Here is a 25,729-nt window from a genome sequence, read left to right on the forward strand (position 1 = left end):
TTTTTGAGGTTCCTCCATGCTGGAGCCTGAATCCATACATCATTCTATTTTATGGCTGAACACTACTCCACTGCATGTGTATATACCACATCTGTTCATCCAGTCATCCAATAAGAGATATTTGAGCTCCCACGTTTTGACTATTGTGAATAGTGCTGCTAGGAACATTCTTTTTTTTTTTTTTTTAAAGATTTTATTTACTTATTTGAGAAAGAATGAGAGAGGGAGAGCATGAGAGGGGGGAGGGTCAGAGGGAGCAGACTCCTCGCCGAGCAGGGAGCCCGATGTGGGACTCGATCCCGGGACTCCAGGATCATGACCTGAGCTGAAGGCAGTTGCTTAACCAACTGAGCCACCCAGGCGCCCCGCTGCTAGGAACATTCTTGAACAAGTATCTGAGTACCTGCTTTTATTTATTTATTTATTTTTTTAAGATTGTTTTTATTTATTTATTTGAGACAGAGAGAATGAGAGAGAGAGAGCACATGAGAGGGGGGAGGGTCAGAGGCAGAAGCAGGCTCCCTGCCGAGCCGGGAGCCTGATGCGGGACTCAATCCAGGGACTCGATCCAGGGACTCCAGGATCATGACCTGAGCCGAAGGCAGTCGCTTAACCAACTGAGCCACCCAGGCGCCCTGAGTACCTGTTTTTAATTCTTTGGGATATGCACACCTAGGAGTGGAATTATGTCACATGGTAATTCTATGGTTAATTTTTCGAGGAACCACATTTTTCCCCCCACAATAGCTGCACCATTTTACATTGCCATCAGAAATGTACAAGAGTTCCAATTTTTTCACATCCTTACTGAGACTTCCCTTTTTTTTTTTTTTTTTTTCCAATTCTGGCCACCCTAGCAGGTGTGAAGTGGTATCTCATTGTAGTTTTGATTTACATTTCCCTGATGACTCCTGATAGTGGACATTCCTTCATGTGCTTGTTGGCCATTTGTTTACATTTGGAGAAATGTCTATTCAAGTTCTTTGCCTTTTTTTTTTTTTTTTTTTTAGAGAGAGCGCCTTGTGGGGAGGGGCAGAGGGAAAGGGAGAAAGAGAAACCCAAGCAGGCTCCACACCCAGCATGGAGCCTGACACAGAGCTTGATCCCAGGACCCTGAGATCATGACCTGAGCTGAATTCAAGAGTGGGATGCTTAACGGACAGAGCCACTCATGGGCCCCTCTTTGCTTATTTTTTAATTGAGTTGTCTTTTTGTTAAGTTGTAGGAGTTCTTTATATATTCTGGATACTAGACACCTATCAGATATGATTTGCAAATATATATTTTTTTCCATTCTGGACTCTTCATTCTCTTAGTAGTGTCCTTGGATGCAAAAGTTGTTTTCTTTCTCATCGAGTCCAATTTATATTTATTTTTTCTTTTGTTGCTTGTACTTTGGTATTTTTTTTTTAAGATTTTATTTATTTGACAGAGATAGAGCACAAGCAGGGGGAGCAGCAGAGGGAGAGGGAGAAGTAGACTCCCTACTGGGCAGGGAGCCTGATGCGGGGCTTGATCCCAGTACCCTGGGATCATGACCTGAGCTGAAGGCAGACACTTAAGAACATCTTATGTAAGAAATCATTGCCAAATCTAAGGCCACTAGGATGCACCCCTGCATTTTCTTCTAAGAATTCTATGGTTTTTAGGGGCATCTGGGTGGCTCAGTCAGTTAAGCGTCTGCCTTTGGCTCAGGTCATGATCTGGGGGTCCTGGGATCGAGCCCCACATCGGGCTCCCTGCTCCGTGGGGAGCCTGCTTCTCCCTCTCCTCTGACATAAGGGTCCAACTTCATTGTATCCCATGTGAATATCTGGTTGTCCCAGCACCATTTGTTAAAGACGCCATTCTTTCTGCTGAATGGTCTTGGCACCCTTGTCAAAGGTCAGTTGACTATAGCTACATGGGTTTATTTCTGGCCACTCAATTTGATTCTATTATTCTATATATCTATCCTTATGCCAGTTTCACACTGGAGCTTTGTATGATGATTCGGAATCAGGAACTGTGAATCCTCCAACTTTCTTCCTCTTTTTCTTTTTTTTTTTTTTTTTAAAGATTTTATTTATTTATTTGACAGAGAGAATGAGAGAGAGAGAGCACATGAGAGGGGGGAGGGTCAGAGGGAGAAGCAGACTCCCTGCCGAGCAGAGAGCCCGATGCGGGACTCGATCCAGGGACTCCAGGATCATGACCTGAGCCGAAGGCAGTCGCTTAACCAACTGAGCCACCCAGGCGCCCCCTTTCTTCCTCTTTTTCAAGATTGTTTTGGTTATTCTGGGTCCCTTGAGTTTCCATATTCATTTAAGAGTCAGCTTATCAATTTCTACAAAGAAGCCAGCTGTATTCTGATAGGAATTACATTGAATCTATAGATCACTTTGGGGAATACTGCCATCTTTACACTAGTAAGTTTTCCAATTCATGAACACTGATGTTTTTCCACTTACTTAGATCTACTTTAATTTCTGTAAGTAGTGTTTAGTAGTTCTCAGTGTATAACTTCTACCTTTTTTTAAAAAAAAAATTTTTTTAATTTATTTGACAGAGAGAGAGAGCGCGCAGCAGAGGGAGAGGGAGAAGCAGACTCCCCGCAGAGTAGGGAGCCCAATGCGGGGCTCGATCCCAGGACTCCAGGATCATGACCTGAGCCGAAGACAGATTTGGATGCTTAACTGACTATGCCACCCAGACTGACTGAGCCACCTAGGCTCCCTCTACCTTTCTTTGGTTAAATATATTCCTAAGTATTTTATTCCTTGATGCTATTGTAAATGGAGTGGGTTTTAAGATTTTAATTACTTCATTTGTGTGCGTGTGCACATGAGAATGAGAGAAAGAGAGAGAGAGAAAACGGGGAGAGGAGCAGAGGGAGAAGCAGACTCCCCACTGAGCAGGGAGCCCAGATGTGGGACTTGATCCCAGGCCTGCAGGATCATGACCTAAGCCGAAGGCAGCCGCTTAACCAACTGAGCCACCCGGGTGCTCAATGGAGTGGTTTCTTAATTCCATTTTTGGATTATTTATTGCTAGTATATAGAAATACGACTGACTTTGGGGGCGCCTGAGTGGCTTAGTCAGTCTGGGTGGTGTAGTCAGTTAAGCACCCAAATCTTGACTTTGGTTCAGGTCATGATCTCAAGGTCGTGGAATTGAGACCCGAGTTGGGGTCTGTGCTGGGCATGGAGCCTGCTTGAGATTCTCTCTCTCTGCCCCTCCATCTTTCTAGAAGGAGAAGAAGAAGGAGGAGGAGGAGGAGGAGGAGGAGGAGAAAGAGGAGAAGGGAAGGAAGGAAGGAAGGAAGGAAGGAAGGAAGGAAGGAAGGAAGGAAGGAAGGAGGGAGAGAAGGAAGGAAGGTAGGAATACAGCTGATTTTTGTGTGATCTTGTATCCTGAAACTTTGCTGAATTTGTTTATGGTAGATTCTTTAGGATTTTCCACATATAAGATCATGTCATCTGTGAATAGAATAGTTTTACTTCTTCCTTTGTATATGGATGCCTTTTCTATCTTTTTCTTTCCTGATTACTCTGGCTAGAACTTCCAGTACAATGTTGGTATCCTTATAACATTTCTTTTTAAAGTTGTTTATATCCTCAATAATCTTTCTCCAAACTTCCTGCAAATAGAACTCTAATTCCAGCCAATCCATTTAAGTTGGATTCTTTGAATAAAGAACATAAAGGATATAATATTTCCTTTCGGGAATCTAAGTTCATGAGTCACAGGTCAACAAGGTGGGTATTTTAGTGCCTGCCTGGCCCAGGATTGTGGGTGCAAATACCAAGATTTTGTTCAGTAACCTGCCCAAAGATATCTATGAGAACAAATCGTCAAACTTCCCCATCGGAAATGCCCAGGGATTTTAGCTTCTTAGAGGACTACAAAGATTTGGGAACATCTCATTAAATAGTGAAGATAAGGAGCTCACAAATGCATCACAAATTTCCCTTTGTTTGCTGCCACAAAATTATCTCTAAAAGAATTCTTCTTTAGACAACCCCCAAGGGCCAAGGATTAACTTCAGAATGAAGTGTCTACTACAATGGTCCCCATGAGAAAAACTGTAGCCTCCTTAGAGACAACAAGTCCCTAATTCCTTCCCATTGGAGGACAATGAAAATGACAGTATTGGTTGTCTCAAAAGAGCTAAAACCACAACAATTTTCCCATGTTTGAAATATACTTGGTCTAGCTCAATAATGGCAAAAACAGATGAAGCTAAGGGAATATTCTGGGAGGAGGAAGAATTTTCTTGCCAATATTCATCAATCCTGCTAAAGCTGAAGTGTATCTTCTCTAAGGAAAGGGGAGATTTGGCCCCAGGATGTATGAGTGATCTATTGCTGCATAACAAATTACTCCAAAAGTTGTTGGCTTAAAATTAAAAGTGTTTATTATTTCACAATTTCTGGGAGTCAGGAATCTAGGTGTGGCTTAGCTGAGTCCTTAGTTGGAATTATAGGGCTGCAAAATGTTGGCCAAGGCTGTGGTCTTGTGTGAAGTCTTGTCCATGTGGTGGTTAGCAGAGCTAAGTTCCTTGTAGCTGTTGGACTGAGGGCTTTGGCTCCTTTGCTGGCTATTGACCAGAAGCTACCCTCAGCCCCTTGCCACATGGGCCTCTCCTATACGGCAGCTTGCTTCATCAGAATGTGCAAGCTGAAAAGGCAAAAGAGAGTCCAGCTAGATGAAAGCCAATCTTCTGTAACCTGATCATGAAAGTGACATCCCATGACTTCTGACAGAATCTCATTACCAGCAAATCCCTAAATCCAGCCCACACTCAAGGGGAGATCACATAAGCGTGGGGAATCATTGGGAGCCATCGTTGAAAGTTGCTATCACATAATACTAGTACAATTCCAGATAGAGATGCTTTTTTTTTTTTTTTTTAAGATTTCATTCATTCATATGACACACACACAGAGAAGCCAGACACAGGGCTTAATCCCAGGACCCTGAGATCATGACCTGAGCTGAAGGCAGACACTTAACCAACTGAGTCACCCAGGTGCCCCTATAGATGCTCTTCTTATATTAAATTCCAAGTGCCTGCTTCATCAGCCCATTTATTTTGAAGATGAAAGGAACAAAAGAAATGTAGGCTTTCAGTCCTCACATGTATTTAGACTGATGAGAGCAGGTTATTCGTACAAAGCTTTAAAAACAGGCCTACTCATGGAGTCTCTGCTAAAATAAGTTTTATCAGGCATCCTTCCCCACAATAGCCTGTTTTCTACGTTGGTGAAAATAGGTCAAGGCAAGAAACCTTCCTTACTCAGCAAATGCCAAAGAGAATGTTTTTAGCAGCTGGAGCAGCCTCGCTTGGCTCGCTGCCACTCATTCTGATGCCATGATTCCACAAGGCCTTGAACTCATGAGGCCGTCAGGGGCTCATGACCGAAATTTTATCAGCAACACTTTTAGCAGCCTCCAAGCTTTGGAATCACAAGCCTCCTGCGTGAGTCTTAAACTAGAGGGTGTCTTACAATGCAGCTCATTTCCTGGCCACACATTCAGAAGTTTGTACATTGCAACTGCATCATTTGCCTTTTCTTTTTTCCTTTTTTTTTTAAAGAGTTTATTTATTTGACAGAGAGAGACACAACGAGAGAGGGAACACAAGCAGGGGGAGTAGGAGAGGGAGAAGCAGGCTTCCTGCCGAGCAGGGAGCCCAATGCGGGGCTCGATCTTAGGACCCTGGGACCATAACCGGAGCCAAAGGCAGACGCTTAATGATTAAACCACCCAGGTGCCCTCATTTGCCTTTTCTGTTTACTTTTCTTGCTCAGGCAGTTTTCTTTACATATGTCATTCATTCTTTCCTTAAAAAATGGAAACACAGGGGCACCTGGGTGGCTCAGTCGGTTAAGCATCTTGACTCCTGGTTTCTGCTCAGGTCATGATTTCGGGATTGTGGGATGGAGCCCTGTGTTGGGGTCCATGCTCGGTGCAGTCTGCTTAAGATTCTCTCTCTCCTTCTCCCTCTGCCCCTCCCCCTACTAGTGTGCATGCGTGCTCTCTCTAAATCTTTAAAAAAATTGAAACAAAAAAAAAAACAAATAAATTGAAACAAAATATGCATCAAACATAGCTATAGTGGAATTACAAAGCTAAAGCAGAGTCAGGAAGTGGAACACTCTTCATTCATGTAAGATGAAAAAGCTCTACAGGCCTGCAATACAACATTGTGCTTATAGTTCACTATAGCATACATTTAAAAAAGTAAGAGGGTAGGGGCGCCTGGGTGGCTCAGTCGTTAAGCATCTGCTCAGGTCATGATCCCAGGGTCCTGGGATGGAGCCCTGCATCGGGCTCCCTGCTCGGCGGGAAGCCTGCTTCTCCCTCTCCCACTCCCCCTGCTTGTGTTCCCTCTCTCACTGTGTCTCTCTCTGTCAAATAAATAAATAAAATCTAAAAAAAAAAAAAAAGTAAGAGCGTAGATCTCATGCTTTTTTTTCTTTGTTTTTTTTTACCACATTCAAATACTGGCCATGCCCACCCACCCCCTCATCCCCTCCTGGTCACCCTCTCTGGCAACCACTGGTGACTGTTTTTCCTTATAGTTTTAATTCCCCCCAAACTTCAGTCTATTTTTCTGCTTTAAAAATCAACATAGCAATGGAATCATCACATACACACATGGGCCTTGCTTCTTTGATTTCCCATTATGTTTGCAAGATTCATCCATGTTGTCCCAAGTGGTTGTGGTTAGTTCATCTTCATATTACAATCTATTCATCCTGCCGTGGGTGAACATTTGGCTTGTCTTCAGGGTGGGACCTTCAGAACACAGCTGTTCCGAACCTTCTTCAGCTTATCAGCAAGTTTCCAAGGGATTGGAATCAGTGGGCCAGAGTATGCAGAGCTTCAACTTCACCGGATAAGGCCAAACTGTTTTCTAAAATGACTGAACCAAATGATGAGCAGTATATGAGTGCTCCTGCTATCATTCATTGACCTCCAGATTCCTTCTTCTTGGGTGGTTTTTTTTTGGGTGGTTTTATCCCATGTGCAACATTTGCATTTTCTTTCCACTTTTAAACTTTTTTTTAAATCACTTCCTTTTTTTTTTTTTTAAATTGCAATTATATGGCACTCCATACTAGGTCTTCCAGTATCTCATTATTTTGAGTGTGGCAGTGAATGATGTTTGTCAAACACTTCAAAACTAAGCAAAAACACAGCAAAACACAAAATAACGAAGTATTGGAGACTAAAAATTACCCTTAGGGCTATCATGCACCTGTTTGTGGCTGACAGAATTGCAGTGTTCTACTCTGAAGCTTATTTTTGTTCCTAGCTAGTTTATGAGTTAAAATTGGGCAAGCATAATGGTGCATACATGTCATTACACATTTGTCAAAATTCATGGAATAGGGGCACCTGGGTGGCTCAGATGGTTAAGCATCTGCTTTCGGCTCAGGTCATGATCTGAGTCCTGGGATTGAGCCCCACATCGGGCTCCCTGCTCAGCAGGGAGTCTGTGTCTGCTTCTCCCTCTCCCTCTGCCCGCCCACTTGTGCTGGCTCTTTCTCTCTCAAATAAATCTTTAAAAAAACAACTCCTAGAATATACAATACAAAGAGTGACCCCTAATGTAAACTATGGACTTCAGTTAATAATCACGTATCTATATTGGCTCATCAACTGTAACAAATGTACCACACTATGCATATTAATAATGGGGGAAGTGGAGAGGGGAAGTAAGGGAGTATATGGGAACTCTGTACTTTCCACTCAATTTTAATGTAAACCTAAAACTGCTAAAAACAAAAGAATTAACAAAAAAATGCAAGCAGAATAGCTTCTGTAGAATGTTAAGAAATTTCCATTTTCTAGATTTCAGAGTCTAAAGCAGGCAGCCGGAAACTGTCTATGGGACAAATCTAGACTGCTGTCTGTATATGTACAGTCTTCCAACAAAGAATGGTATATATGGGCTATACAATTTATTATATAGTTATGTATAATATATAACAGTAATTTATATAAATATATACAAATAAAATCTTCAAAAAAGAAAAAATCAAAATATATTCTGTGATTCCTGAAATTGGCATGAAGTTCTAATTTTAGTATACATAACATTTTATTGGGACATAGCCACACCCGTTCATTTATATATATATATATATATTTTTTTAAAGATTTTATTTATTTATTTGACAGAGAAAGACACAGCAAGAGAGGGAACACAAACGGGGAGTGGGAGAGGGAGAAGCAGACTCCCTGCCGAGCAGGGAGCCCGATGCGGGACTCGATCCAGGGACTCCAGGATCATGACCTGAGCCGAAGGCAGTCGCTTAACCAACTGAGCCACCCAGGTGCCCCCGTTCATTTATATATTAATTACAGCTGCGTTTTGTGCTACAATGGCAGAGCGGCCAAGATTGGCAATGTTATAGATTGGCCCACAAAACAACATATTGTCGACCGTTTTTTCCCCCAAATATTGAAAAAAACTGTCAACTCTGGAGCTAGAGAAAAATGCAGGTAGTTTTCATGGAGTCTTGGAGATTTGACTTCTAAACTGTGTAAATATGTGATCTTGGGTGAGTCGCTCACCATCTCTAGGCCCTAATTTCAGAATGTAACTCCATGGGCAAGTTCTCATTCAAAGTGGGCATGGATCCAGGTCATAACAAATCAAACACCTCCAGCTCTTCCCAAACTGATCTGGTTTAGAAATTTATCCTTGCTTTTAAGAAAACACGAATACATTTTTAAAGATTTTTAAAAAATTTTAAGTGCTCTCTACACACAATGTAGGGCTTGAACCCACACCCCTGAGATCAAGAGTCGCATGCTCCAACTGAGCCATCAAGGCATCCCAGATTTTTTTAATCTGGGAAAATGCTGGCAAGTATGAAAGGAAAATGGTAAATGTATAGGATGTTCATTGTAATACTATTATGATGGAAAAACTAAAAATGAATTAAATGTTCAAAATGGGGGAACAGTTAAATAAATTATGATCTACCGCTACCAGATAACATACTGTATGTCATCTCAGAGTTATCTCCCAATTAGGCAGAACTCATGTGGAATGGCTTCTAAGATATACTAAATGAAAAAAAGCATGCTACGGGCACCTGGGTGGCTCAGTTGGTTAAACGACTGCCTTCGGCTCAGGTCATGATCCTGGAGTCCCGGGATCGAGTCCCACATCGGGCTCCCTGCTCAGCAGGGGGTCTGCTTCCCCCTCTGCCCTCTTCCCTCTCGTGCTGTCTCTCATTCTCTCTCTCAAATAAATAAATAAAATCTTTAAAAAAAAAAAAAAGAAAAAAGCATGCTACAAATTAACAAGTACAGAATGCTCCCTTTTGTTTTATACCAATACAACTATTTCTATGGATACATACTGATGCATAGAAAAGTCTAGACAGTGTATAGAGTTGTGGAACTATGTTGTACACCTGAAACTAATGTAACACTGTGTGTCAACTATACTTTAACAACAACAAAAAAAGACGAAGGGACCCCTGGCTGGCTCAATCAGTAGAGCATACAACTCTTGATCTTGTGGTAGTGAGTTACAGCCCCATGTTGGGCACAGAGCTTACTTAAAAAAATAAATAAAATGTTGTCACAAATTAAAAAAAAAAAGTCTAGACCAGTGCTGTTCAATAGAAATATGTTGCAAGCTGTATATGCAATTTTATATTTCTAGTAGCCCACATTAAAAGAGTAAAAAGAGGGACGCCTGGGTGGCTCAGTCGATTGGGCATCTGCCTCATGATCCCAGGGTCCTCAGATGGAGCCCCAAATCGGGCTCCTTGCTCAGCAGGGAGCCTGCTTCTCTCTCTGCCTGCCACTCCCCCTGCTTGTGTTCTCTCTCTTTCTCTGACAAATAAATAAAATCTTTAAATAAATAAGTAAAAAGAGGGCGCCTGGGTGGCTCAGTCGTTAAGCGTCTGCCTTCGGCTCAGGTCATGATCCCAGGGTCCTGGGATTGAGTCCCACGTCGGGCTCCCTGCTCAGCGGGAAGCCTGCTTCTCCCTCTCCCACTCCCCCTGCTTGTGTTCCTGTTCTCGCTGTCTCTCTCTGTCATATAAATAAATAAAATCTTAAAAAAAAAAAATAAAAAAAAAAATAAATAAATAAAAAGAAACAGGTAAAATTAAATATATTTTATTTAATCCAATATATAAAACATTATTTCAACATGTAGTCAATACAAAAAATAATAAGATATTTTACATGTTTTTTCCTATTAAATCTTTGAAATGTAATATGTATTTTACACTTACAGCACATCTCAATTTGGGCACTCAATAGCCACGTATGGTCCCATCAGACACACAGGTCTAAAACACATAGAAGTGATAACAGTGGTTACTCTGGTGAGGGAGGGGAAGACATAAAGAGGGATACTTTATTTTTTCCTCTATAGTCTTTTGCATTGCTCAGTTAAAATGGTTTCATGTATTATTTTATTTAAAATGAATAATGCATATTTAAAATCATTCAGAATTATAGTATGTACTTCATGTCTCATTCCTTAATTTTTTTTTTTAAGATTTTATTTATTTATTCATGAGAGACAGAGAGAGAGAGAGGCAGAGGGAGAAGCAGGCTCCCAAGGAGCAGGGAGCCCTATGCGGGACTCGATCCCAGGACCCTGAGATCATGACCTGAGCCGAAGGCAGACGCTTAACCATCTGAGCCACCCAGGCGCCCTCATTCCTTAATATTTTTATAAATCTCTTCTGGTTTTTAGTATTGCAAACACAGTAATAACAAGAGAAAAAGGGCTTATTATGTGAACCATTAAAAAACAAAACTTTTTTTTTTTTAAAGATTTTATTTATTTATTTGACAGAGAGAGAGATAGTGAGAGAGGGAACACAAGCAAGGGGAATGGGAGAGGGAGAAGCAGGCTTCCCGCGGAGCAGGGAGCCCGATGCGGGGCTTGATCCCAGGACCCTGGGATCATGACCTGAGCCGAAGGCAGATGCTTAATGACTGAGCCACCCAGGCGCCCCAAAAAACAAAACTTTTTATAAAACTGATTCAACCGGATAAACATTTTCTGAGTTTAAGCTGTAAGGAGTTAGGGTCTGCACTATGGAAGACAAAAAGAATGGGACATTATTGTCCTAAAAGATTTTTGGAAACAGCTTTTGGAACTGCCTCTACAGTTTGCATTTTCTTTTCAGGCTGGAATCGACTTCTAGCAACAGCCCAAAGCCCTCCAGTTTGGTCCAGTAAATCAAGCTAGATGTTACAATTTTGTTTAAATGAAGTGTGACTCAAGTAAAATGAAAGATTTTATGTGACTTGCAAACTGTAAGCTCCAAATTACTTCCAAAAACATTATCAGCAACAACAATAAATTAAGTAGATAATGCAAGAAGACAACCATGGAAAGGACATCTTAAAATGGATACATTCTAGTTTCCTTAAAAAGAAAAAAAAGTTTTTACTCCATATTCACATAGCCCTGGGTACTTTCCTATTCTTTTTCCACTTCCCATCATCTTCCACAAATTGTTGAGCATGCAAAACAAGGAGCCAAAAGATAGTCACAAATTTCAGGTGATTAGAAGGAAGTTGACTAATAATCCAGTTACAATCACTTCCTTTATTTCTTGCACTTGATTATTCGTTATCTCAGGCTTTGCTAACAGATAAATTTAAGTCTTTCCTTTCCTCAGGACCCATGAGTGATTTATGATTGCCCTTGAAGCATGAGCAAACACCATGACATAGACAAAACTGTTTGACTGCTATGCTAGTGTATTGATATATTTTGGAAGAAGGGGCCATCAGGGAATTTTTTAATTACGTAGACTTTTTAAAGGAATGGAATTTGTGATTTCTAAAAGATGGAACTGAAAGTACTAAAAGTGGGGCCCCTGGGTGGCTCAGTTGGTTGAGCGTGGGACTTCCGATTTCGGCTCGGTGATGATCTCAGGGTTGTGAGATGGAGCCCTGCATGGGGCTCTGAGCTCGGTGGGGCGTCTGCTTGGGATTCTCTCTCTCAAAATAATAAATAAAATCTTTAAAAAATAAAAGTTCTAAAAGAGTGAGGATAAGAGCAAAGAGGAAAGAAGTTTTTGCTTCCCCATTTGAAAAGTTTAAGAATCATTTTATTTTTTTTATTTTAATTTTTTAAAGTAAGCTCTCAGCTCAGTGTGGGGCTCGAACTCACGACCCCGCGGTCAAGAGTCGCGGGGTCTTCCCAGTGAGCCAGTCAGGCGCCCCCAGAATCTTCATTTTATTTTTTATTTTTTTTTAAAGATTTTATTTATTTATTTATTTGAGAGAGAGAATGAGAGAGAGCATGAGAGGGGGGAGGGTCAGAGGGAGAAGCAGGCTCCCCGCCAAGCAGGGAGCCCGATGCGGGACTCGATCCCGGGACTCCAGGCTCACGACCTGAGCCGAAGGCAGTCGCTTAACCGACTGAGCCACCCAGGCGCCCCAGAATCTTCATTTTAAACTGCAAGCGATCTAAGCCTTAACCCCTTCGTTCTGTGGAGCTGACTTGTCTTCGAGGCTCAAGGCTGAGGGACGGCCGGGGGACAGCTGGAGGGACAGCCCCGCGGGCCGGGCCCAGCACTTGCAGCCTTCGCATCCCCGCAGCTGCGGGCCGGGACGGACGCCGGCCGGAACAGAAGCCGCCGCGGCCCTGCGCACAGTCGCCTCGGCCCTCTCCCTGCGCCCGGCGCCCCGTCGCGACTCACGGGCCCAAGCGTCCCAGCCTCCTTCAACACCCTTCCGCCTTCCCACCCGGGGGCCCTCCTCGGCCTCTGCCGTCAGCCTCTGGGGTCTCTCCTCACCTTCCTCCTTCTCGCTGAGGGTCTCATCAGTCGACCCTTCTTAAATTTTGGACGTCTCCCTTTGCCTTCGCATCTTTTCCCTCAGTCCCAGCCTTCAGTCTGATAGGTCTCCCCTCGGTCCTCTCCCTTGGTCCGCAGGGTCACGCCCCTCCGTCCGCGGGGGTGCCCCCTCTGGGTGGGCCAGATCTCTGCGCCCTCCCTCTGAGGGGTTCCCCCCAAGCCCGCGGGCCCGCCTCCCCAACTCACCTCGCGCCTGCTAGCTCTGCAGAGCTCGCCGGCGCCGGGCGCGGTCGCGGGGCGCGCACGCCGGGTGGCGGCGCGGGGCCGCGCGCGCAGCGTACGTGGTGACGTCAGTGCGCTGGCGGCGGCGGCGGCGGCGGCAGGGCTGTTTGTTCTGCTCTCCCGCAGCCTAGGAGCCGAAGCGGTGGCTGCGGCGGCGGCGGCTGCCGGCAGTGCCCGCAGGCGAGCGGGGCCTGTGAGCGCGGCGGAGCGGCGGGCGCGGCGGGCGGGCCCCGGCGCCGCGCAGGCAGCCCGAAGAGGAGGGGGCGGCGGCGGCGGCGGGCGGCCGGCGGCCGGCGGGGGCGGCGTGCGGCCTAGCGTCTCAGGTGAGGACCGGTGCCCTTCGGGGCGGCGGGCGGCGCGGGGCGGCCGGCCGGGACCCGCGGCGCGGCCCGCGTAACCTGCATTGCGTAATGGGGCCGGTGCGCCAGCACCTACGCCATCGGCGCGGCGCGGAGGCGGGGAGGCCGGGGCGACGCGGGCTCGGGCCTGCGGGCCTCCCGCGTCCGCGCGCGGTGCCGCTTGCACCGGGCCGGGGCGGCCTGCGCCGTTGGCGTCGGAGTGGCCGGGCCGCTCGCGGCTCCCCGACCGTTGGCGCCGCCGTCCCCCGGCTTGGGCCGGCTGGCGGGGCGGGGGCGCGGGCGGGGGGCGCGGGCGCCGCGGCGGGGCGGGTGGCCGGGGGCGGGCGGGGGGCGGGCCGAGGCGCCCGGCACTTCCTGCCGCCGCCATTTTGTCAAGTGAGGAGGAGGAGGAAGAGGAAGCGGCCGTCGCGGGGCCCGCGGCGCGCCCGGCCCCGGTAAGTCCGGGCCTGGCGTGGTGGCCGCGGGCGCCGCTGTTCCCGGCCGCGGCCCCCGGGGCGGCCGCGGCCCCGGCGCTCACGTGGACCGGGCTCAGCGCGCTCTACCTCGGCGACTGGGTCCTCCTGCCCGGGCTGGGGCAGCGCGCCCCCGCCCCCATTTTCTCGCCTTCCCGGCGGTCCCGGGAGCTCTGCGGAGAATGGGTCTGGTCCCCAGGTGGAGGGAGGAGGCTGCCGCTGCACACCTGCCCGGAGACACCCCGGTGGGTGGGAGAGGTGCTGTGTGGGGCGAACCTGACCCCCTCTACCCACCCACTCCCAGCCTGGCAGCCCTGCGCTTGGCGCTTTGTTTTGCTCGGTCGGTGTTCGCTGGCGTCCTTGCCACGGCCTGGTCTGTTCGCTGTGTGGTGCGGGGTGGTGGTTTGGGGTGGGGATGTGGGGGAGTTGTGATTCAGCGAAATAAAATGACACCCCCGCCCCGCCCCTGCGGAAGCAGCACAACTTTACCCGACTGAGCTGCCCCCAAGGCCTGGCCTTGGATGAAAATGGGAAATCCCACTTTGGTGTAGTGGACAGTGAAAAGACTTACATTCAGGCCCGTGGGTGAGTCATGTGCTTTTGCTGAGTGGCTGACCTCCCATTTACTCAAGACCACGCATTGTTTTTTGAAATGTTACTTTTATTTGTTTACTCATCTGATGTTTTCTGCAGCCTGGTGAGGTTTATGGTCTTGGTCTTTGGGTTCATTTTTATGTGTGTGTTGGTTGCAAGAAGTGACCTCTTGGGAGTCTTTCGTGAGAATTGAAGTGTCTTTGATTTCCTTTGAGAAGGCTCTATCTGTCCGTATTTACAAAAACTAAGTCTCAGTGTAGCTCTAAGGCAGTGGTTCTTTGCTGCTGTAATAATGGTTGGGAGATTTTTATGAATGGGGCTGTCAAGTTTCTTAAGTTGTTAGTCCTTAGAATTTGTAGTCTGGAAGTGGTAGAGAAAGCTATATTCAACAGGATTTATGAATGTGTTTTCAATTCCAAGTAGGTTTTGGATGGTAAAATCTGTTTTATGATTTTGCCAATAATAAAACATTCCTTTTGGTTTAATTTGGATGGGGATTATCTTTTCTTCAAGGTGTTATAGATAACCAAGCCTGCCTTCCCCCAGAACTTCATCCTGGGGAAGATAAACCTCTCAGATGGTTTCCATTGACTAAATCTAGAAGGAAAAGTATGATTCGTAAGCAAGCAAGCAAGCAAGCATTGCTTCCCTGTTATGCACCATACCCCTTTCATAGTAGGAAAAACATAGTATCTAAGGGCTTAAGCTGTGGAGTAAATCTCTTAATAAGATCACTTTAGTTGGTCATAACTGGAAGGAGATGAGCCCACCTGTGTACATCTAGCTAGAATTCAGCCCCAGCCAATTTGCTGAAGATAAGGAGTTCTGCCTACAGATGAAAGTCGGAACTTGAAAGTGGCTACATTTTCGGGATAGGTTGACTGTTCGCCCGTATGACTAGCTTCCCTAGCTTGGATGGTGATGAGAAAAAAATTACCTAAGAATTGCAAGAGAATTACTGGCCACTTTGTAAAATTTCCACTAAATTATTGAATTGTTTAAAGGAATTTAGACTTTGTTTCCAAAAGTTACCCTTTTGAACCAGTTGTTGTGATCTTTGTACTAAACTGCACTTTTGTTTTTGGAGGTTGGGAGGATGCGATATTTTTCTGTTACACAATTCAGGTTATTGAATGACTTGAGATTTACATATTTAGAAGGAGATTGGAATCCTTGTACGTAATTTAAAGCAAAAACTATTTGGCACTTCAATGATTTGAAGACTCTGGGCTGTTAAATCTTTTGACAACCACTGTCATCTGTCACAATTGTAAAGTATTTAGATTTCTGATTTTGAATAAACTTGTAAAATAGATCATGTTTGTTTTTATGCTCCCGGCAAATGTATAAAAAGGAAAGAAAAGCTTGTCATTGGAAACTGCTACCAATATTTCATAAATCTTTGTGACTTTTGTGTTTAGCCAGGACTGCATGTCTGCAAGGTGAGAAGTGTGGGGGATTCTTTGCAAATGCTGACAGTTCATTTTTAATTCATAAGACATGAGTTTGTGAAAAAATAAAATTTTACATTTTTTTGTTTTGTTTTACTGGAATGTAAGTTCCATGCAGGCAGGGTTATGTTTGCTTGGTTTTGCCTATTTTAATTCTCTGTTGTATCTTCAGCACCTAGAAGAGCACCTAAAATATTCTTTGAGTGAACAAACTGGAAAGATAACGGAGCAAGAATTTGGCATACCAAATGCAAATAATTCCTCTTAAATTAACTTTAGGAGGGGATATAATTGGTTAGTAGTGATTTAGAAGTAATGTGACTTTTAAGTAGGGTGGTAAGGTCCAGAAATTGCAGTGTACTTATTTATAGTCCAGGCAATGTGACATGCAGTTGCTTCTGTGCACTGTCTACTGTACATTTCCCACTTAGTTTGAAATGTGGTGAGTGGGTTTGGGCTGTGGTTCAACACTGGCCTGGGAAAAGTATTTTAAGAGGGAGATGAAGTGGGTAATAAACATGTATGGGTAGCATTTCTTTAATGTGAATCTCATGTTGTCAATAAAAACTTGATTTTTTTTTTTTAACATTAAGCACTTTCTTTTTAATATTCGGGTTTCATGTGGACGTGATTGCCCAATCAATTTCAGCGATTAGTTCCTGAGCTCTTACTATGTGCAAAGGAAGACAAAAAGATATTTGCACGTGAGTTTTCTTTGATGGGTTTGTTCTTTATTAACATATTTATTTCTAAACGTTTACTGAATATAAATTGTGTATAACTTGATCGTTACACTGTTACTGTAATAAAATCCCACCGAATACCCTTCTTTAAAGAAATAACAGCTTTACCGAGATACAATTCACACACAGTACAGTTCCCCAATTTAAAATGTACAATTCAGTAGTTTTAGTATATTCAGAGTTGTGCAGCCATCACCATAACGAATGTTAAGACATTTACATCCCGGGCGCCTGGGTGGCTCAGTTGGTTAAGCGACTGCCTTCGGCTCAGGTCATGATCCTGGAGTCCCTGGATGAGTCCCGCGTCGGGCTCCCTGCTGGGCAGGGAGTCTGCTTCTCCCTCGGACCCTCCCCCCTCTCATGAGCTTGCTCTCTCTCATTCTCTCTCTCTCAAATAAATAAATAAAATCTTTAAAAAAAAAAAAAAGACATTTACATCCCTCCAGAAAGAAATCCCTATACATTAGCAGCAGCTCTCCATCCCTGCCCAGTCCCTCAACGCCTGGCAACCACTAATCTGTTCTCTATCTCTATAAATTTGTCTCTTCTGGATATTTCAGGAATCATAAAATATGTAGCCATTCGTGTCAGATCTCTTTCAGTATAATGTTTTCAAGGTTTGTACTATAGTATGAATCAGTACTTCATTCTTTTTATAACTGAATGATATTCCATTATGTGAACCCATGCCACATTTTATTTATCCATTCATTAGTTGGTGGATATTTGGGCTGTTCCCACTTTGGCCGCTGTGAACATTCATGTACAAGTTTTTGTGCAGACATTTTTTTGTGGGTAGATATTTAGGAGTGGAATTGCTGGGTCATGATAACTATTTGATGATGTGCAGTAACTTTTTAACTGCCTTGATTTTCTAGTGCTTTCACAAGGGGTTAAAAGAAAAGCTTGCTGAGCTGTGGGTGTACCCATTTAAAAAAATGAGGAAATGGAAGTACAAGGATGTCAGCATGTTGCATGTAGTACAGTCTGCGTGGTTTGATCCCAACTTAGTTTTTAAAAATTGTACATTCCTAGAGAACAGTTTGAAATGCTGGTAAGGCACAGAAACCCATCTGGAAGATGCACTCCACACTTCTGTTGTAAAGGGTAGTTGTTAAAACCCTTAATTTTCTTTTTCAGTCTAAACAGGCTACAACTCATTAAACTGAATCCACACATCCCACCTTAAATCATGGGATATGTTCCATTCTAAAGAAATAGATAAAGTCCAGTGTCAAAGTTAGGACAAACAGCCATCTGTCACATTCTTGACAACCCTGAAGCGGGGGAATAGCACTGACTGGTCCACCATCATTTGAAAATGAGATTGTAAGTTTTTTTTTTCTCCTTTCCTAAACAAAAGTAGTTTGTGGTCATTTGAAATGATTTGAAAAATAACAATGTTAACATAATGTTGTCAAAAACTACCCCTTAATCTCATTTGTATTGCAATTTTTTCTATTTATGAGTAAAAGAATTAATTATACTCTTAAATTTTCAAAAAATATGTGATCACTTCCAAGATGCTCTATTTAAATAGTTGTCTAATATTCTACCATATGAATGTACCATAATTTTGCTGTTTTTGGACATGGTTTTCAAGTTTTCTTTTTTCATGTCTAGGGAGGGAATCACTAGATCAAGGGGTGTGCATTTTTTAAACCTTGATACAAATTAGTTTTCCAGGGGCGCCTGGGTGGCTCAGTTGTTAAGCGTTTGCCTTTGGCTCAGGTCATGATGCAGGGTCCTGGGATCAAGCCCCGCATCGGGCTCCCTGCTCTCCGGGAAGCCTGCTCTTCTCTCTCCCACTCCCCCTGCTTGTGTTCCTGCTCTTGCTATCTCTCTCAAATAAATAAATAAAATCTTAAAAAAAAAAAAAATTTAGTTTTCCAGAAAAATTCCATGAATGTCCATTTCTCCACAATTACAGCTTGACAGTGTCTTGTAACATTTTTTTTCCCCATAAAAAGCAATTGGGTAAAAACAAAATGTCCTCTTGAGTGTGTTCTGAAGGCTTCTGAGAAGCATATGTGTCTCGACATCTTGCTCTTTGACCTTTCTACTCTCTCCTGCCAGAGTTGGACTTTGTTTCCTGAAATCAAGTCTCAGAATTCCTGATCCTGTGATAGGAACCCAGTGTTAACTGAATGCTCTGGGGAAGGCTACTGGGAAGGGCTTGTGCAGCATCTTGGCATCTGATCCTGTCTCATATTTGCTAGCCTGCTCCAAAGACTCATACCACCAGCGTGACACAGACCACAGTTTGACTCCTGGCCCTGCTGCCACCCGTGTGGCCTTCAGCTTGTCTCTCAACCTCCTGCAAATTCCACATTTTTTTCATCTGAGGGTAAAATGAGGTGGTGCCCTCTCAAGGTTAGCTACTTACTTGCTGTCATTGCCCAGGGTGAAAAAATGAAGTGGGAAGAGGTAGCCAGGTATGAGAGTAGAGCTCCTGAAGGCTAAGAAGGTGCACTAGCTGGTACTCCTAGAAATCATGTCACCAGGTGACACCAATGTCTGCCAGGTGCCTTCTAAGAAGACATCCCCTCTATGTCTTGTCTTCCTCCCAAGTAAACGGTGCATGGAGACCAGTGGAGGAGGTGATTCAAAGTGGGGATTAGGGATTTTTTTTTTTTTAAGTGAGGATTTGTTTTTATCTGATATTGAGATTAAAGGAGATGCTGATGGGATTAGGGGAAATTCAGTGGTTTGGGGGCATCCACTCTGGGATGTTGGCTGCAGAATTTGGGGAAATGATCCAGCAGGGAAATGTAGCCTGGTGTATTTTCGGGCCTAAAATTTAAGTTTCCTATTTCATTAAAACTTGGTAATATGAATAAAGGCAATGGCCATGGTGCCAGAAGTCGCTGGTGGACTAAAGTTTTTCCAGAGCACAAGCACAGCATCTTTCCCTACCTTCTTTGGCCCTAATATGAATTGTGTTGACATCTGGGCATGACAGAACGATTCTGATCTCCAGGAAGGTTTGTGTCACAAATCAGCCTCTGATTTGAGAGACAGGCATCTGGATGGGCCAGGAAAGTGAAGTTCCTCGTTGGGAGGCTGAGGTCCTACTAATGGACTTTGGGCCTTGTTGACCAGATGAACCAGTTGATGTCAGTCACTGTTACCAGGGACCATCAGGATCCATTGCCATGTGGGGTGTTTTTTGTGTTAAACCCAATTGGAGAATAACTTTCGGAGATCAGCCAGATCTGAGCATTTAACTGCAAATTAAGTGTTCGAATGGGGGCGCCTGGGTGGCTCAGTTGGTTAAGCGACTGCCTTCAGCTCAGGTCATGATCCCAGGGTTCTGGGATCGAGCCCCGCATCGGGCTCCCTGCTCAGCTGGAAGCCTGCTTCTTCCCCTCCCACTCCCCCTGCTTGTGTTCCCTCTCATGCTGTCTCTCTCTCTTTCTCTCCCCTGTCAAATAAATAAATAAAATCTTTAAAAAGAAAAAAAAGTGTTCGAATGAATATGCCATTTTGGGATGTGTGGGTGGCTCAGTCTCGGTTAAGCAGCTGCCTTCGGCTCAGATCATCATCCCAGGGTCCTGGGATTGAGTTCCGCATCCGGCTCCTTGCTCCGTGGGGTGTCTGCTTCTCCCTCTGCCTGCCACTCCCACTGCTTGTGCTTACTCTCTGTCTGTCTCTCCTCTCTCTCTGACAAAATCTTAAAAAAAATATGCCATTTCTTCTTTTTGATCTGTGACATACTTATAAAGACTTTTTTTTAGTTCGTCCTAAGTATAGGCTCTTCTGTGATCTTTCCCTTGACAGGTATTGGCCTGTTCTACCCAATATAGGAAGTTCTAGGTCTTTGGGCTGTGGAGAGCAGGCTTGATTGAAGCTGTGTCGCTGGAAAGGGAGAACTGTGGAGTCCACTCTCAGGGTTCACGCCCTGCCCCCTTCTGGTCTTGACCTCAGGTGATTTACATAATCTCTGTAGACCTCAGTTTCCTTATTTGTGAAGTGGAATATGTATACCTGAGCATTGGCAGGTGGCCAGAAGGTGCAGGGGAGGGCGGGCTCACATCTGTATTGTATTTGGATTAGTAGGGTCTGAAGGGAGTGCTTGCTTTGCTCTGCCTGAAGGGCTTTGAGAAAAGCTGTCCAGACTCTACTTTGCATGTGGTCACCTTCCTTGTCTTGGTTCCATTTAAGGCTGAAGGTCCGTATTTGTTCCTTGTTGCTGTCAAGTCAGGAGGCACTGGCACACTGTGGAAGCAGTGCCAAGGGAGAGGTGTTGGGCTTGGTCTTATGCAATTTCCAGAAACAGGAATTAGTAATTCCTATGTCCTTGCAGGTGGCTAATGTCCTCACTTGTCCTACCCAGGCAATAACACATACACATCTGTGGGCAAATTGACCTTTGAGATTGTTTTGTGTTTTAAGAATAAAGAAAAAGGAAGAGCGTGAGATCAGTTTGGGGATTTTACACTTGAAACATTTTCCATTGTTTTTGAGGAAACCTGTATTTGGTGGGAGCAGATTGTTAATGTGAGGGTTGAAACAGGAGAACTGCTGGGCGCCTGGGTGGCTCAGTTGGTTAAGCGACTGCCTTCGGCTCAGGTCATGATCCTGGAGTCCGGGGATCGAGTCCCGCATCAGGCTCCCTGCTCAGCGGGGGGTCTGCTTCTCCCTCTGACCCTCCCCCCTCTCATGCTCTCTCTCTCTCATTCTCTCTCTCAAATAAATAAATAAAATCTTAAAAAAAAAAAGAGAGACAGAACTGCTAATGTGAGGGTTGAAACAGAACTGCATGGAGTGTGGAACCTGCCAGCACTGCGTGTGTGTGTGTGTCTGTACGTACATAAATACGTACGTACACACGTGTGTGCATGTGTATGCATGAGAACTGGGTACAGGGGCACACTGTACTTGCGTTGGACCAGTCACATACCCTCTCAAGTCTGTTTCTCACGTAAAATGGGGTAATAGGTTTGGGCTCCAGAGAACTTGGACCAGAATCTAGATTTTTAAAAGAAAATCGTTATTGTTTTCTTTTTTTTTTTTTTAACTGAGGGTAATGACATGAACTTAAGGGTTGCAATCATGTTTAAGGGAAAAGGGTAATGTCAAAGAGTGTCGCACATTGAAGAGTATTTCATAAAATCTTTACTTGGACTTTATGTATTGCTGTGTATATGATAAAACGTGTATCTTACCGTGGGCCCTGTCAGAACAGTGTGAAATAACATTGTTTTAGCTACCCACTCGTAACTGTAGGTACCTTGATGGTAGTTTTCTCTTAGCCTTATTGCAAGCTATTTCTTCCGCACTTGTCCGAGGGTGACTCCTGTATATGTTTTCTAGTAGCAGGTGAATTGCATTGCTCTTTTTCTTCCTTGTACCCACTGCTTGCTGAGCCCTCTCTGTAGGGGCTGGAATGGGTGGGGGAATTGAGGAAGCCTGTATTGGTGAAGGTTGTCAGTCTGCAACGGGCAAAACAAGTATATAAAGAGTGTTGTGTGTGTGTGTGTGTTAAAAAAAATCAACCGAGTAAATTTTAAAGATCTTAGTTGACTTTATTCAATGATTCATGAATTGGGCAGCATCTCACCTAGTAAATAGAAAGGAGCGCCAAAGAGCTGTATAAAATGAAAGGTTTTTACAGACAAAAGGGGGCAGGATGAGGAAGTTACAGTGAAGAGCAGATTGTTTTAGGCAAGGTCACCTTCCTTTAGGGGCTGGGGTCTGTTGGGCAGATTACCTCACTAGTGCTGACCAGGTAATTCCAGACTGACTGGTTTAAAATTCCACTCCTGGGAGAAGTTGAAACCATAATTTGGTATTAAGTCTCAGTTTGGTGACTGTGGGGCTTAGCACAAATGATTCCATTTGGGGCCTTTTCTCTCTTCAGGTGTGTGAGGCAAACTACCTGTCTTTTATTCTCAGAAACTGTCCTTCCAACTTTCTAATTAAGATCTCTCTCTCTGGAAATAGTTTTACTGGTTAGGTCTTCCTGATAGAAAAAACTAATGTAAAACTGTTAAAAGGGAACTCTGTTGGCTGATGTGACAAGAAGTCGAGTGGGTCTCAAACAGGGACCTCAGAGCTTGTTACCTATCTCTGATATACTGATGTCAAGGTCAAGATTGAGTCTTCCCAGGTAATGCTGTCTGATGGCAGAAGACTCTGACTTGGATCATTGCCCATCACTAACCTTGTACAGAATGGGAATGCCAAACCACCTTGCCTCAAACATAGGACCTGTAGCCCATCTCTGCTTTCCACTTGCTCAACCCAAATAATAGCTCCAGCAGCATCTTGTTCATTCATTATGAGGCATGCTAGGTGAATTTACTTTGGTTGAGCAGTCTGTCTTTTCACTAGAAGTAGTGTGCCCCTTGAGTGGAAGCAAGAAATTTTGGGTGACTGAAAGGGAAGCTAATTTTCCATGCTAAGTCATAAACCAGAATTAAAATCAGCTTAGAGTGAGTAAATCAAGAAAAGGGTAAAGCGAAGATGGTTAAGAATTATGTATTCCCAGTCCTTTGGTAGAGGATTAAATGGTTTATTTTACCAGGTGCTGGGTACAGAGGGAGCCACTGTGGGGAGCTGTGAGAGGGATCAAGCCAAGTCTCAGGGTCTCTTTTGGTGGAGGGAGAGGACTCAGGTCACCAGTGATGATAGGGTCCAGTTTGGCCAGAAAAACAGCCCTCAGGAAGCACGGGAGATGGGCTTCTAACATCGAGGAAGCACAGGGCAAGACTTGGAAAGGAGACCAGTGAACGCCTGTATGAATGAAATTGTAATGGAGAACATTTCAGTAGACTGGGTTCATCTTTTGTCCATGCTTGTGAAAACTACAGTTGTAATTTTGCCATTTGCTAAGCTGTTTCTGTACTTAAGTTCTTGTAAAGTCTGCTGCTTGACATTCCTCTGGTATTACAGAAAGCCTACTCAGATTTATTTCCATAATCAAAAACAAGTGTTAAGCACTGCTAGAGTAATCATTTTCCTACAGTTCTTGCTGTTGGATTTATTCAGTCCTTTAAAGAGCTTGGAGTAATTGAGGATCCAGTGGCCAAGGATGAGACCAGCCCTGCTTCTCACTAGAGTATCAGTTCTTGATGGGATGTCAGAGGTCATCTTGAGAATGTGACGAATGGGGCGCCTGGGTGGCTCAGTCGTTAAGCATCTGCCTTCGGCTCAGGTCGTGATCCCAGAGTCCTGGGATCGAGTCCCACATCGGGCTCCCTGCTCCAAGGGAAGCCTGCTTCTCCCTCTCCCAACCCCCTTCTTGTGTTCCTGCTCTCGCTCTGTCTGTCTCTGTCAAATAAATAAATAAAAATAAAATCTTAAAAAAAAAAAAAGAATGTGACGAATGCTGTGGGTCCTTTCTCCAGAAAAAAAATGCATATGCGTGAATGTCGAACAGTTGCGGAGGATGGTTCTCATGAACCAGAGCCCATCCAAGGAGCATGTACTAAAATGAATTTCCTGAATTTTACTTCGAGAAGCTCTTGGTGGTTTTGAAGACTTTCCTTTTTGCAGGTAGCCTGCTTTTGCAGACAGACATTTACAAACTTATGACATGGAAACAGTGTGGAGCACCCATTTTGGTTTGTCCTTGTAAAATCCTCCAGAGGGGTTTATAGAGCTGTTACTGTGAGCGTCAGCAGTGGTACAAACCTGCCCAAGACACCCCCTCTTTTCCGGCTTGTTTTCTTTCCTGGGCATGAGGAGTGTCAGAATGGGCCTATCAGTGGCTGCAGAGGAAGAGAGGTTTTTGTTCACTGAAGTTGCCACTGTTCGTAAAACTGTCTCCAGGATTTGGTGTTGGCCTGGAGCTTTTGCTGCAGAAGGTAACCCAGTGGGCCATTAGCTAGCCTGTCATTTGGTGGTGGTGGATGTGGGTAGATTTAGGATTATGGCTGTAGGTCCCTATTGTGATTTAGTGCCTGCTCTTCATGCATACACTAGGAACTACACGCTGAGGGAGATAGAACTTGTGGGATGGCAAAGTATCATTCTTTTTTTTTTTTTTTAAGATTTTTATTTATTTATTCATGAGAGACAGAGAGAGAGAGAGAGAGAGGCAGAGGGAGAAGCAGGCTCCCAAGGAGCAGAGAGCCCGATGCGGGACTCGATTCCAGGACTCTGGGATCATGACCTGAGCCGAAGGCAGACGCTCAACCATCTGAGCCACCCAGGCGCCCGGCAAAGTATCATTCTTCAGCATAATGTTAATGCTTAAGAATATGAACATGCTACTCCATGTGTGGAGCATGATGCCACTCTCCTGTCTGTCTCTCCCCACATGCCTGTGTGGTGGAAAGAATAGGAAACACAATACCATAAACTTGAATAATTCATACTTCTGTAATTGGGGCAGAGTTGGAGGATGGAAAAGATCCTGTTACTTCTAAGAATAGTTTATATTAAAAACTCCCTTTCTCCTCATTAATCTCTGAAGTTCGAAGATTAAACTTGTTATGTGCTGATGGATATTTCACTCATTTACTGTTGGTGTTGACTTTAATTAATCCCATTGCTCTGCTCAGTTGAATTACAGTCTTACTGTACAGGCATGATTTTTGTTACTTGAGCAGTTTCCCTTTTCTGTTCTGTAATTAAGAGAAGCAAGATAGGGCACATGGAAGAGTTTTGTAAAAGGTGGTGCCATCCATGTGTAGGTTGTTTTCATTTATAATCTTTGTTGAAAAGTACTTGGTGCTCAAGTGCTTTCAGTTATAAAAAGCTGCTGAGTAAGAAAGTCATGTGTATGTGTCTTCATTTGTTTTCCTTTTGACACTAGGAAACAATTGAGCTGACAGATTAGCTGTCTGAAATAATACCACCTTTTGTTCATCTATTTCAGAATCATAACACGCATCTTTGTAATCCCAGGAATGCAGTTTTGAGTTACCAGTGTTGGAGCCCTTTTGAGTTGCAGCACATGCAGCCTGTAGTTTAGTTGGCCTGTCTTCAGGGTCCTCTTTCAGGACATCTCCAGGCCTGTTTGCTTTGGGAACCCTGTGTGAGCATCCTTCCCTTGTGCTTGTGAGGGCTGAATGCCCTCCCTGGCCTGTGGCTCTTTCCGCTTGCCTTCCAGAC

The 25,729-nt window shown here is 44.3% G+C and overlaps 2 protein-coding genes across 2 annotated transcripts in view; one reads left to right on the forward strand and one right to left on the reverse strand.

Moving 5' to 3' along the window:
- Positions 1–4,370: 4,370 nt before the first annotated feature.
- LOC123833988 (basic proline-rich protein-like) lies at positions 4,371–13,793 on the reverse strand. The gene is made up of 2 exons (XM_064593401.1): positions 13,032–13,793; positions 4,371–4,659 (listed from the first exon to the last, which is right to left on the reverse strand). Exons 1-2 carry the CDS (start codon positions 13,791–13,793, stop codon positions 4,600–4,602), a joined length of 822 nt encoding a protein of 273 aa, XP_064449471.1. The 3' UTR covers positions 4,371–4,599.
- Positions 13,742–25,729, forward strand: part of BRD4 (bromodomain containing 4) — a 92,283-nt gene continuing 80,295 nt past the window's right edge. The window contains 1 exon segment of the mRNA XM_064598497.1: positions 13,742–13,860. The gene's annotated coding sequence lies outside the window, so the exon portion shown is untranslated.

The sequence above is a fragment of the Mirounga angustirostris genome, unplaced genomic scaffold (assembly GCF_029215605.1).
Source record: "Mirounga angustirostris isolate CCGP_5_RB_7025 unplaced genomic scaffold, mMirAng1.0.hap1 SCAF_1, whole genome shotgun sequence".
NCBI lineage: Eukaryota > Metazoa > Chordata > Mammalia > Carnivora > Phocidae > Mirounga > Mirounga angustirostris.

Bases quoted from the DNA above. Each gene is read 5' to 3' on its own strand.
- LOC123833988 (XM_064593401.1), bottom strand. From the start codon at position 13,793: ATGGCGGCGGCAGGAAGTGCCGGGCGCCTCGGCCCGCCCCCCGCCCGC. The intron at 4,660-13,031 runs GTGAGTTGGGGA...TTGCCTTTTCAG, and splicing joins GCAGAGCTAGCAGGCGCGAG to CTTGCACATTCTGATGAAGC.